Source organism: Ctenocephalides felis, unplaced genomic scaffold (assembly GCF_003426905.1).
Source record: "Ctenocephalides felis isolate EL2017-DRISC unplaced genomic scaffold, ASM342690v1 CF-g0.4_SCAFFOLD_00845, whole genome shotgun sequence".
NCBI classification, from domain to species: Eukaryota; Metazoa; Arthropoda; class Insecta; order Siphonaptera; family Pulicidae; genus Ctenocephalides; species Ctenocephalides felis.
In genome coordinates this window covers 94,881,401-94,895,835 of record NW_020536999.1, presented here as the reverse complement: position 1 = coordinate 94,895,835, position 14,435 = coordinate 94,881,401, and the positions used below count along the sequence as shown (strand labels likewise).

At 39.5% G+C, this 14,435-nt stretch overlaps 2 protein-coding genes across 2 annotated transcripts in view; both read left to right on the top strand.

The window, feature by feature from the left end:
* Window positions 1-14,435, top strand: part of LOC113363123 (ras-related protein Rab-37-like) — a 249,991-nt gene that overhangs the window by 9,897 nt on the left and 225,659 nt on the right. The gene's annotated exons all lie outside the window — the stretch shown is intronic.
* Window positions 10,494-13,071, top strand: LOC113363140 (ankyrin-3-like). Its single transcript, XM_026605622.1, has 2 exons — window positions 10,494-10,968; window positions 11,078-13,071. Exons 1-2 carry the CDS (start codon window positions 10,494-10,496, stop codon window positions 13,069-13,071), a joined length of 2,469 nt encoding a protein of 822 aa, XP_026461407.1.

Sequence of the window (14,435 nt, the reverse complement as noted above, 5' to 3'; positions counted from 1 at the left end):
CGAACGGTGATCTCTTCAAGGAAGCATTAATGCCGAGCCCCTATCCTGAGGCAGACAGACGAGATGAACCCTACATCCTGCAAACCGACGCAAGCAGCTATGCTCTAGGGGGAGTATTACTACAAGGAGAAGGCGCCGACGAAAGGCCGGTAGAGTATGCAAGTCGCCTATTGACTCCGGCTGAAAGGAATTACAGCACCACGGAACGCGAAGCACTGGCGGTGGTATGGGCCGTTAACAAGTTCCGTGGGTACATCGAAGGGGCCAAGATAACGGTAGCCACCGATCACAGGCCTCTAAAATGGTTAATGACCCTACAATCGCCCAGTGGTCGACTGGCGCGATGGGCATTACTACTGCAGCAGTACAACCTGCAAATTGACTACACCCCGGGAAGGATTACGTAGTAGCAGACACGTTGTCCCGACCGAACATCGAAAATCAAGAAGTAACATCCGCACGGATTGGATTGGTTTCAATCAATTACCCAGCAGAAGTGCGGCCGAAACAAGACGGGGTCAATTTGAGGACAAAATTGCAAGAAATAATCAATGCGTTTTGAAACGACCGAAGACCGGCAGGACTACCAAAGGTGGACAGAACGAGGATACCTAATGTATCAAGGGGTATTATACAGGTACAATCCAGACTCTGACGCGGAGGAAACCACAGCTGGTAGTCCCGGCACAGGGAAGTTAAAGATATTCTGCACGAATACCACAACGCCTCAACTGCAGGACACACTGGTATTGAACGACAATAGGACGAATCAGCCAAAAGGTACTATTGGACAAGCATGCGACGCGACCGTGACGGCTCACTTAAAGGATTGCGTGGAGTGCCAGCGGTACAAAGCCACGAATCAGAAGCCGGCGGGATTGATACAGACACCGCCGCTACAACAAAGGTTTGAAGTCATCGCCATAGACCTATTTGGACCTCTACCAGCGTCGGAAGAAGACCTGAAATGGATATTCATCGTCGAAGACCCAACGACCAGATGGGTGGAGCTCTTCGCACTGAAAAATGCAACAGCTCAAGAATGTGCGAAAACACTAGTGGATGAAGTTTTCTTGCGGTTCGGGTTCCCAAGAAGGCTTATCAGTGACAACGGATCTCAGTTTGTGAGTGCAGTCATGCAGCACACGACGCACTGCCTAGGGATCAAACAGCACCTTATTCCGGTGTACCACCCACAAGCCAATCCAGTGGAGAGACGCAACCGCGATCTAAAACCTCAACTAGCCATCTTAGTGGGTGAGAAACACACGACTTGGCCAGGGAAGTTACCTGCGATAAGATTCGCGATGAACTCAGCCATATGCAAGAGTACGGGGTATACCCCGGCATACTTAAATCTGGCGCGCGAACTTCGAACAACAGACGATGTCTACAGAGATCTCAGGGCGATCATCGAGAAAGAAAACCCCATACCAGACATCACACCGTATCTACTTAAGATGGCTGACACTTTCAAACAGGTACGAGAGACCCAGAAAAGCAGCAAGATATGAGAAAGAAATATGCGGACAAAGAACGGCGGTCTGGTCAAGCATACAGTCCAGGAGACAGAGTATGGGTAGCCACGCATACACTGAGCAACGCGAAGAGAGGTTTCACGTCAAAACTCGCTCCACGACGCGACGGACCGTATATCATATTACAACAGAGAGGACCTACCAGCTATGAAGTAGGACGCTCTGATAATACAGACGAAATCATAGGCACATTCCACACATCTGCCCTATCACCTTTCTTAGGTAATGAAAACATCATACCTGTGATTCCGATAAGAAAGCGCGGTCGACCCAAGAAGAGGACTACGACCCAATAGAATGTTTTATGTATGGACTCTCCGCCGGGACGACTGTAGGTCCATAGGGGGAGTCTGTAACATTCTATATTTAATTAATATTAGTCATGTAACAATTATTATTTTAACAAACATTTCGTAATATATTTACAAACATTCGAAATGTATTTACAAAATATTCGTAATCTATTTACAAAATTCGCTGTACGTAAATATTTTGTCAACAACGCACGAGAATACGCGTGACGTCACCAAAGAGAAAGTTTACACATACCACTATGAGCATAGGGTCCTACGCGGAAGCAAGATGCAGCATACACACTAGCGCAGGTACAACAAGGATAGAAGATTCTACTACGACTACGCACGATCCCGTTAGACCTCAGGCGTAAAGACAGAAAGGGACGAAAACTTGTGCAAACCGTGTCATCTGTGTAAGCAAGCGATAAGATGCCTTAATCCATGAGCAAAGCTAAGTTAAAGAAAGATAAAAGATTAAGACGATGATACATGCAACTTTGCCCTGTGACTCAAGCGAGGGTGTGAGAAAGATAATCATATGTACACATTCTACGTCACCGAAGGAGAAATTTGTCTTAGCCAATTATCGATGACCTCAAGCGAGATGAGTTCATCATAGACCAATGACCGTCTCATCCCCCGAAGATTTTGGCGAGATGAACCGACGACGACCTCCGAAAGGATACGAAGGAACCACCACCCTCGCCAAGAAATCAACCCCACTACAGGAGTAGGAGAAGCTCAATTAGTATATAAGGTCATAGAAAATTAAGAAATTTGTCAAAAGTGTTTAGTCGCGTTTGCCCTAATACCTTAAGGAACTTGTTCTGACTGCATCAGCAAACTTAACAAGTTGGCTTAAGATATTAGAATTATTTTGTTAAGATTAACAAAAACGGTTGAAAAGTTATTAAGTGTAGATACATTTAATACTTTTCTAGTGATTTTGAATGCAGAAGCATTTAAATAATTTTGGACTTAGTGATTTTGAATGCAGAAGCATTTAAATAATTTCGGACTTAGTTGAATGCAGAAGCATTTAATAATTTTTTGAACTTTGTGAATTAAATGCGGAGGCATTTAAGTCGAAAGCTGTGTAAACTCTTAGTGTAATAAAGTAACTCTGACTTTGTTAATTTTACTCTTTGTGTACGTGTAGCATAACTGACTTAGTGACTATATATATTTATATCTGTTCTTTCCGTATTCTGTACCTACATACCCGAAAATAAAGTGACGGTAGTGTTGAAACTGTGTTCATTCATTGATTCTAACCCTACCCCATTACAAACTGGCGCCCAACCGAGTGGCCAGAAACGGAAAAATGGCAGTTACCATGTCAGAAGAGATGTTGCAGCGACTGATCGGAGTGATAAGCACACAAAACACACGGACGGACTTGGTGTCTGGCAGCTTTGCCAGGTGCACGGCCAGGTTCAACGGAACGCGGGTTCCTGAAAAGGTGAAAGATTTCACAACTACCATCGTCTTGTACAAAGACGTGGAAGGCATCTCGGATGAGAATGCGCTAAAGGGGCTACCACTACTTCTCGAGGACACGGCGGCTACGTGGTGGGAAGGTGTGAAGTCGGAGGCCAATACGTTCGACGAGGCGATTCACTTAATAAGGACGTCGTTTGCCCCAAGTAAACCCCCGCACAGCGTCTATATAGATTTTTTTGGCACTCGTCAAGAAAAGAAGGTGAGTACCGACTTATTCGTTTGCCAAAAGAGGGCACTGCTGGCGCAGTTGCCATACGATATCGCGACAGATATACAGCTTGATATGCTTTACGGACTACTGCATATGCGGATCCGTGAACGCATCCCACGGACAACGGTCACTACATTTGATGAACTGCTTCAAAGAGCTCGCGACGTGGAAGCTAACCTTTCCGAGGCAGAACAGGGAGAGAGTAATCCGGCGGGAAGACGAAAAACTTGCTCTTTTTGCGGCCACACTGGACACACGGTCACGGAATGTCGCAAACGCCAAGGGACCAAGCAGACTCCTAAGAAAGAGGAGCCAGAAACTCGCAGCGAAGCGAGAATTTACTGCTATGGATGCGGCAAGGCAGGGGTTATCCGCAGCAAGTGTCCGGTCTGCTCTCCCCCAACAACCGCACAGACAGCAACAACGCAAAGAGTCGGATTCTTCAGCCTGACCACGCAAGAGCCAGGAAAATGCAGCTACTGCAAGAAGAACGGGCACTTAAAAGAAGTCTGCCCTAGACGTCTGGCCTGGGTAAAGAAGCGTGATCTGAAATGGAACCGCCAACCAGGAGGAACTGCGGCTCAAGATCCTTGCTCCAGGCCCGTTATTAAAGCACAAATCCAAGGCGTAATGGGTTACGCACTTGTGGACACCGGCGCAGAAAAGAGCATCGCGGGAGAGACTCTATACAAATTACTGCAGTCAACGAACCATCAATTTGAACCGTCAATGATGACAATGACGATGGCTGATGGAGAGTCGAAGCTTCGACCCATATTAAAGACAACGACCATTGTGCGGCTGGAAGGCAGACCAGTGCCAACGGAATTTGTCGTGATTCCGGAAGCGAAGGGAAACTACAGCCTGCTAGGCATGGATTTCTTGCACAAGGCCGGTCTTGTGCTAGACATGAAGCACCGCATGTGGAATTTTTGGGACCAGGCACAAAAGTACCCTTTCGCAGCAGAGGATGAAATTTTCGGGACAGTCGAAGTAACACGGTCAGCAGAGCATGTTAACGAGGCTGCCATGAGCGTTCCGGTACCAACACAAGAAGAAATGGACACGGATGAAACGGAGAAGACGAACAGCACATTGGACGCGCTGTTCGACACCTGTTTTCGCTCGGTAATGATCATCCCTACAATTCACATAGCCTCTCTGAGCGCCAAGGAGCTGAGTCAGCGCAAAAATAAGGGACATCCAGTTCCAGAAGAAGATCGATGGAAGGTGCAGCAGCTACCCTCGAACGGTGATCTCTTCAAGGAAGCATTAATGCCGAGCCCTATCCTGAGGCAGACAGACGAGATGAAACCATACATCCTGCAAACCGACGCAAGCAGCTATGCTCTAGGGGGAGTATTACTACAAGGAGAAGGCGCCGACGAAAGGCCGGTAGAGTATGCAAGTCGCCTATTGACTCCGGCTGAAAGGAATTACAGCACCACGGAACGCGAAGCACTGGCGGTGGTATGGGCCGTTAACAAGTTCCGTGGGTACATCGAAGGGGCCAAGATAACGGTAGCCACCGATCACAGGCCTCTAAAATGGTTAATGACCCTACAATCGCCCAGTGGTCGACTGGCGCGATGGGCATTACTACTGCAGCAGTACAACCTGCAAATTGACTACACCCCGGGAAGGATTAACGTAGTAGCAGACACGTTGTCCCGACCGAACATCGAAAATCAAGAAGTAACATCCGCACGGATTGGATTGGTTTCAATCAATTACCCAAGCAGAAGTGCGGCTGAAACAAGACGGGGTCAATTTGAGGACAGCAAATTGCAAGAAATAATCAATGCGTTTGAAACGACCGAAGACCGGCAGGACTACCAAAGGTGGACAGAACGAGGATACCTAATGTATCAAGGGGTATTATACAGGTACAATCCAGACTCTGACGCGGAGGAACCACAGCTGGTAGTCCCGGCACAGGAAGTTAAAGATATTCTGCACGAATACCACAACGCCTCAACTGCAGGACACACTGGTATTGAACGCACAATAGGACGAATCAGCCAAAGGTACTATTGGACAAGCATGCGACGCGACGTGACGGCTCACTTAAAGGATTGCGTGGAGTGCCAGCGGTACAAAGCCACGAATCAGAAGCCGGCGGGATTGATACAGACACCGCCGCTACAACAAAGGTTTGAAGTCATCGCCATAGACCTATTTGGACCTCTACCAGCGTCGGAAGAAGACCTGAAATGGATATTCATCGTCGAAGACCCAACGACCAGATGGGTGGAGCTCTTCGCACTGAAAAATGCAACAGCTCAAGAATGTGCGAAAACACTAGTGGATGAAGTTTTCTTGCGGTTCGGGTTCCCAAGAAGGCTTATCAGTGACAACGGATCTCAGTTTGTGAGTGCAGTCATGCAGCACACGACGCACTGCCTAGGGATCAAACAGCACCTTATTCCGGTGTACCACCCACAAGTCAATCCAGTGGAGAGACGCAACCGCGATCTAAAACCTCAACTAGCCATCTTAGTGGGTGAGAAACACACGACTTGGCCAGGGAAGTTACCTGCGATAAGATTCGCGATGAACTCAGCCATATGCAAGAGTACGGGGTATACCCCGGCATACTTAAATCTGGCGCGCGAACTTCGAACAACAGACGATGTCTACAGAGATCTCAGGGCGATCATCGAGAAAGAAAACCCCATACCAGACATCACACCGTATCTACTTAAGATGGCTGACACTTTCAAACAGGTACGAGAGACCCAAGAAAAGCAGCAAGATATGAGAAAGAAATATGCGGACAAAGAACGGCGGTCTGGTCAAGCATACAGTCCAGGAGACAGAGTATGGGTAGCCACGCATACACTGAGCAACGCGAAGAGAGGTTTCACGTCAAAACTCGCTCCACGACGCGACGGACCGTATATCATATTACAACAGAGAGGACCTACCAGCTATGAAGTAGGACGCTCTGATAATACAGACGAAATCATAGGCACATTCCACACATCTGCCTATCACCTTTCTTAGGTAATGAAAACATCATACCTGTGATTCCGATAAGAAAGCGCGGTCGACCCAAGAAGAGGACTACGACCCAATAGAATGTTTTATGTATGGACTCTCCGCCGGGACGACTGTAGGTCCATAGGGGGAGTCTGTAACATTCTATATTTAATTAATATTAGTCATGTAACAATTATTATTTTAACAAACATTTCGTAATATATTTACAAACATTCGAAATGTATTTACAAAATATTCGTAATCTATTTACAAAATTCGCTGTACGTAAATATTTTGTCAACAACGCACGAGAATACGCGTGACGTCACCAAAGAGAAAGTTTACACATACCACTATGAGCATAGGGTCCTACGCGGAAGCAAGATGCAGCATACACACTAGCGCAGGTAACAAGGATAGAAGATTCTACTACGACTACGCACGATCCCGTTAGACCTCAGGCGTAAAGACAGAAAGGGACGAAGAACTTGTGCAAACCGTGTCATCTGTGTAAGCAAGCGATAAGATGCCTTAATCCATGAGCAAAGCTAAGTTAAAGAAAGATAAAAGATTAAGACGATGATACATGCAACTTTGCCCTGTGACTCAAGCGAGGGTGTGAGAAAGATAATCATATGTACACATTCTACGTCACCGAAGGAGAAATTTGTCTTAGCCAATTATCGATGACCTCAAGCGAGATGAGTTCATCATAGACCAATGACCGTCTCATCCCCCGAAGATTTTGGCGAGATGAACCGACGACGACCTCCGAAAGGATACGAAGGAACCACCACCCTCGCCAAGAAATCAACCCCACTACAGGAGTAGGAGAAGCTCAATTAGTATATAAGGTCATAGAAAATTAAGAAATTTGTCAAAAGTGTTTAGTCGCGTTTGCCCTAATACCTTAAGGAACTTGTTCTGACTGCATCAGCAAACTTAACAAGTTGGCTTAAGATATTAGAATTATTTTGTTAAGATTAACAAAAACGGTTGAAAAGTTATTAAGTGTAGATACATTTAATACTTTTCTAGTGATTTTGAATGCAGAAGCATTTAAATAATTTTGGACTTAGTGATTTTGAATGCAGAAGCATTTAAATAATTTCGGACTTAGTTGAATGCAGAAGCATTTAATAATTTTTTGAACTTTGTGAATTAAATGCGGAGGCATTTAAGTCGAAAGCTGTGTAAACTCTTAGTGTAATAAAGTAACTCTGACTTTGTTAATTTTACTCTTTGTGTACGTGTAGCATAACTGACTTAGTGACTATATATATTTATATCTGTTCTTTCCGTATTCTGTACCTACATACCCGAAAATAAAGTGACGGTAGTGTTGAAACTGTGTTCATTCATTGATTCTAACCCTACCCCATTACAATATATATATATAAAGTTAAAATATTATTCAGTTTGCCAAAATAGTTCCAAACTGATATTTTCTCTCGTTTCGAAATTGTTACGAATACATCTTCAGAGTAAAAGAATTTATGTATGTATATATATATATATATATATATATATATAAAACATAAATACTTAAATAAATAAATATATAAATTAAATATATATATATATATATATATATATATATATATTGTAAAAATTTGGAAAGGAAAATGCATGAAAAAAAAATGAAACTAGTATGGTGTCTGGCATCGAGCCTTAAGGCAAATTGCTGCAACTTCCCGTACTGAAAATTAAAATTTTCAGAAGAGCCTTTAAAATTTTTTGAAAGCTTTGAAAAAATGAGATTTTTGAGAATTTTGAAATTTTTGGGAAAAAAAATTTTTTGAAAAATTTGGATTTTTTTTTATTTTGAATTTTTTACTTTGATTTTTTTATACTTTGAATTTTTCTGAAAATTTTGATGTTTTTTTCAAAGCAAATATGCCGCTTGGCTGTTTAAGAAAATAAATATCAAAGCGCGTAAGCGCTGCATCGCAACGGATTAACATTGGGACGCAAATGTAAACAAAATTCATACCTATTATTAAAATCTATATACAATATCTCACAATTTGAGGTGCATATGTCTAATTATCATTTTTGACCGCCCAATGGCATTTTTTTTACTTTTTTTACTCGATCTCCGAAAACGGTAGACCTGCCTTCCCAAAAATTTAATCAGTTCTTCACTCTGTCAATACAAGTAAAATGTTTTTTTGACTTATTAAAATCGGGCGATCCGTTCTCTTACAAACTCAGTTACCGTTTTTTTGCACTTTTTGCCCTTTAACTTCGGAACGGCTAAACCTGCCTTCGCCAAAAACTAATCAGCACGTCTCCTTATCAATAGGAATTGAATGTTTTTTGAATCATTAAAATCAGTTGAACGGTCTTCCAGAAATCGTCGATGAATGTTTGTATCCGAACACACACACACATAGATACATGCATTTTGTCTAAGGTATGCCAAAATGTTCAGAAACTTTTGAAACTTTTAAAACGATATTTAAAAATTTTTTTTAGATTTTTATTGCTACTACTATAACTTATTCTACTGGAAGTTAACAAAAAAAATTTTACAAAATTAGTTTTTATTTTTTATCTTTAAATCCTCAGCATTTTTTTATTTTTTACTAATTATGTAAAATAGCTTTCAGTATCTGGCCTTTAATTTTTTTAAATCTGTAAAACAGCTTTTAGCAAAATGTAGATGGAATAGCAAATCATGGCTCACACACACATAATTTTTCCAATTTCGGAACAAATGCAAAATGATTCAACAGATTTCGAATGACATGAAACGTCGACAAAACATAAAATTAGCTAATCGAATTTCCTGGCGAAAATATAAACTCCGCATCATGAAGTTCAAAAAAAAGCTTGAAACGACTACAAAATCGTTTACAACTACAAATAATTATTTTAATGAAAATACTAGTAATAAATAGTTATGTATGATTATATATCTGTTTTTCACCAAGGCAGGTCCATGCATCGAGCTAAACTCTAACAACACATATTTCCATCAATGACATTTTACATCGCAAATCCTACTGGAAAAATTCTTTTTATTCAAAGGTTCGAATAAATGGAAACGTGTATCACTGCTGCATGATGTCATTTTACTAGGAGCGCAGGATCCAAACGAGTACCTAGTTACTGCACAAAATAATTATATATATATATATATATATATATATATATATATCCATTATAATAAAATCAATGAGTCCGAATAGATTTATACCCATTGGGGAAAATAGAGTTGCTCTTTCGCCTTTTGCAACCCACTCACCACCCATCCGTTGGAATAATCGATTTTAAAATATTTTTAACTACGGAAACATTCCAATTATAACTCTGCGATGGACAATATTCATTTCCTAGCCTAAAAAGCTGGCGGTAAGTGATTTATCAAATTTAGTATTTGTGAAAAATATATTTTGTTTATTTTTGAATTGTTTTTTTCAATTTAGATTTTTTTTCCAAAAACAATTATTACCTCAACACAAGCAAAAAGTTTTTTGAATCATGCGAATCCGATGCTTACTTGTCTCAAAAACTGCTTTTTTGCACATTTAGCCCCGTATATTCGAAACGGCGGGACCTGCCTTAGCCAAAAATACCACAAAAAGGGAAGTTAAAAATGATCAGTATTAATTTTATGAAAATCCATCAATTGTTGTACTTAAATGTATTTTTTAACTTTATACCTTTTCTACATATATTTTTAAATATCCAGTGAAGACATACTTAGTTTCAGAACAAGAACACCTTGGCCACCACTGATAATTTTATTCTTTTATCGCCGCATGTTGGCCAGCACCGGCTTGATTACTTTTATCAATCGACAATTTGCAACTGATATGATAACGATAAATTTATTAGATATATAATTGAATGTGTACTTGTGCAAAGTCAAATTGAGAAGAATAAATTGTGAGAAGTCTAGGGATAAATAAATAATATAAATGGTTAGAATGTAAATGAAAAAGTTTCTTATCTACAATGGCAAGTAATCTGCCAAAGACTACTGCAGATGTGCAACAAGAAGATATCTTTCAGGCCATCAGGAATAATGATTTGCCAAAAGTCCAAAGTCTACTCAATTTCTGCAGTATTCATTCATCAAATATTGTGGATAAAACCAATAAAAACAATACACCTCTGCATTGTGCCGTAGAAGAGAACAGGTATGAAATAGTCCAGGAACTATTATTGGAAAAGTGGAAAATAAATATAAACGCGCAAAATGATGATGGTGATACTGCCCTGCACGTAGGCGCCAAGAAGAACTCCGATCGACTGATACATTTGCTCCTCAAAAACGGAGCAATTAGCGATGCCGTCAACAAGGATGGTAAAACATTTCTGGATGTGATCAGGATATTGGTGATTCAAACAGGAAAGTGCAAAAGCAACAACCAAGTTAAGAAGAGCGTAGCTATATCTAGTCAACCGGGACCATCTCGAATAGTTACAGGTAAAAAATATTGTTTTCTATTTTAAGTTTAATAAGAAAAAGTATAACCCTGTTCTGAATTTTTGCCTTGATGATAACCTACTACGCATTTAATAAATTTTGTTCATAGGTCAAAGTGAGGAGCAAAAAATAAAAATAACTGAGAAAAAGGCTACAAATTCTGCAGTCGATAAAAATAAACAAATAGTATCTCCACCTTTTTTGGACAGAAATGCTAAAATAAACAATATTACCAATAAAAACTGGTCCCTCCTGCACGTTGCGGCACACAATGGAGAATTAGCAAGGATTAAACACTTGATAAACCTTGGAGCCAAAATAGATGCCGAAAGTGATGACAAGTTGACGCCACTTCATTTTGCCGCTATGAATGGATTTATAGATGTGGTTCAACTATTGATCGACAAAGAAGCAAATATTGAAGCTATCGACGATAAACGACGGACGCCATTATATGTTGCATCTGAAAATGGTCATTTGGAGGTAGTGCAGTTTCTGATTAGAAAAGGCACCAATGTCAATGCTGCTAATAAACAAAATTCGACTTCATTGCACATCGCATCTCAAAATGGTCATTTGGAGGTAGTGCAGTTTCTTATTAGTAAAGGCGCCAATGTCAATGCTGCTAATAACACAAATTGGACTCCATTGCACATCGCATCCCACAGAGGTCATTTGGAGTTAGTGCAGTTTCTGATTAGTAAAGGCGCAAATGTCAATGCTGTTGAAAAAGTAAATTGGACTCCATTGCACATCGCATCCTACAAATGTCATTTGGAGGTAGTACAGTTTCTAATTAGTAAAGGCGCCAATGTCAATGCCGTTAATAACACAAATTGGACTCCATTGCACATCGCATCTGGAAATGGTCATTTGGAGGTAGCGCAGTTTCTTATTAATAAAGGTGCCAATGTCAATGCTGGTAATAATGAAAATTATACTCCATTGCACATCGCATCTCAAAATGGCCACTTGGAAATAGTCCAGTTTCTTATTAGTAAAGGCGCCAATGTCAATGCTGTTAATAATGATAATTGTACTGCATTGTATGTTGCATCTCGAAATGGTCATTTGGAGGTAGTGCAGTTTCTGATTAGTAAAGGCTCCAATGCCCATACCGTTGATAACAAAAATTGGACTCCATTGCACATCGCATCTCAAAATGGTCACTTGGAGGTAGTGCAGTTTTTGGTTAATAAAGGCGCAAATGTCAATGCTGTTGAAAAAGTAAATTGGACTTCATTGCACATCGCATCCCACAAAGGTCATTTGGAGTTAGTGCAGTTTCTGATCAGTAAAGGCGCCAATGTCAATGCTGTTAATAATGAAAATTGTACTGCATTGTATGTTGCATCTCAAAATGGTCACTTGGAGGTAGTGCAGTTTCTGATTAGTAAAGGCGGAAATGTCAATGCTGTTGCAAAATCAAATTGGACTCCATTGCACATCGCATCTCTTTATGGTCACTTGGAGATAGTGCAGTTTCTGATTAGTGAAGGCGCCAATGTCAATGCTGCTAATAACATAAATTGGACTCCATTGCACATCGCATCCCACAAATGTCATTTGGAGATAGTGCAGTTTCTGATTAGTAAAGGCGCCAATATCAATGCCGGTAGTAAAACAAATTGGACTCCATTGCACATCGCATCTGAAAAAGGTCGTTTGGAGGTAGTGCAGTTTCTGATTAGTAAAGGCGCCAATGTAAATGCCGCTGATTACATAAATTCGACTCCATTGCACATAGCATCTCAAAAAGGTCACTTGGAGGTAGTGCAGTTTCTTATTAGTAAAGGCGCCAATGTCAATGCTGCTAATAACACAAATTGGACCCCATTGCACACTGCATCTCGAAATGGTCACTTGGAGGTAGTGCAGTTTCTGATTAGTAAAGGCGCCAAAGTAAATATATGCAATATTTTGAAATGGACCCCACTGCACTGGGCAACCTATAATGGCCACAAAAATGTCGTCCAAATATTAATAAATAAAGGCGCAAATCCTGATATAGCAGATATCGATAACAAGACGCCGATGGACATTGCTGTTAAAAAAGAATATAAAGAAATTGTTGAACTACTGCAAATTAAAACAACCAACTAATATTTAGAAATAAAGTTTTTTTATGTATTGTATCTAAAATATATTCTAAAATAAAATAATTTAACAAAACATTTTACCTTGTATTTGTATAATTACTAAATGTCTGCAGATACGTTTCAGCCTAAATTTGTTTTGTATCTGCACTGTTTGCAGGGACAGAATATTTATATTTTTATAATCGTTTATGTAAAAATACATTCAGTTAATTAACACTTGAATTAGGGATAAGTTTCTTTATAAATAATAGCATTCAATCGAATTCAGAGTGATCTAGATGGTAAACAAATAGACTTCTCAACATTTAAGCCAATATTATTGCAGTTATTCTCTAGTATACAATTCTTTTGCAAACAATTGCAAAAACTACAACAGAAATACATTTTTATAAATGGAATCAGTTTTTCACGATTCATTTTATTACACAATTGACATAAATAAACTAGTGGTATATGGCATCGTGCCTTAAGGCAAATTGCTGGAACTTTCTGTACCGTAATGAAATATGCGAGAAATATTAAGTGCTTTGAAATAGATTATTATAAATGTTGTAACTTTCATTATTGGTATTTTTAGACAAAATAATATACTATCTCGCAAAAGACGATTTTTTGAGAAATCGTCTTAACGGGGTTTCGCAGTGTACTATATATACATATATATATATATATATATATATATATATATATATATATATAATATATATACATGTGCTCTTACTCATGAATCCTACAATTGTTCAATCAACAGATTGGAAATTCAACAATTACATATCAACAGTTGACATCATATATGCATATATGTATTTATATATATTTATATATATATATATATATATATATATGTAATATATAAATGTGTATATATTTATAAAACGTAGGGGTTGTTTCCCCATTTCTGATATCAACAGATGTTCAGAAACATTAAAGTACAGCTAAATACGATTAAAACTTGTTCTATATATATATATATATATATATATATATATATAACTTGAAACGTTGAACTTTATTTAAAAGGGTAGCTGTGTTTAAACAGTCCCTTTTCCTTTAATTTTTATTAAAAGGATTTCTTTTCGGTTCTAATAAACTTTTTCATCAAAACCTCAGGCCTGTAATATTTTATCGCCCTTATTTTAGTCAGTTTATATCAGCACATTTCAGTTAATGAATTAATCAATGTTAAATGTTAGGAAAAAAATCTACTAACTAGATAATACATAGGTCTAGGTTCAAACACTCCGATAATGAGTAGAATACACTATTTTTGAACGCGATTTTTAAGTATACCGAGTTGCTGTACAACGTTATGATATTAGAACAAATTGTGGATAACTTAATGAGGCTAAAGTTCTCGAAACACATATT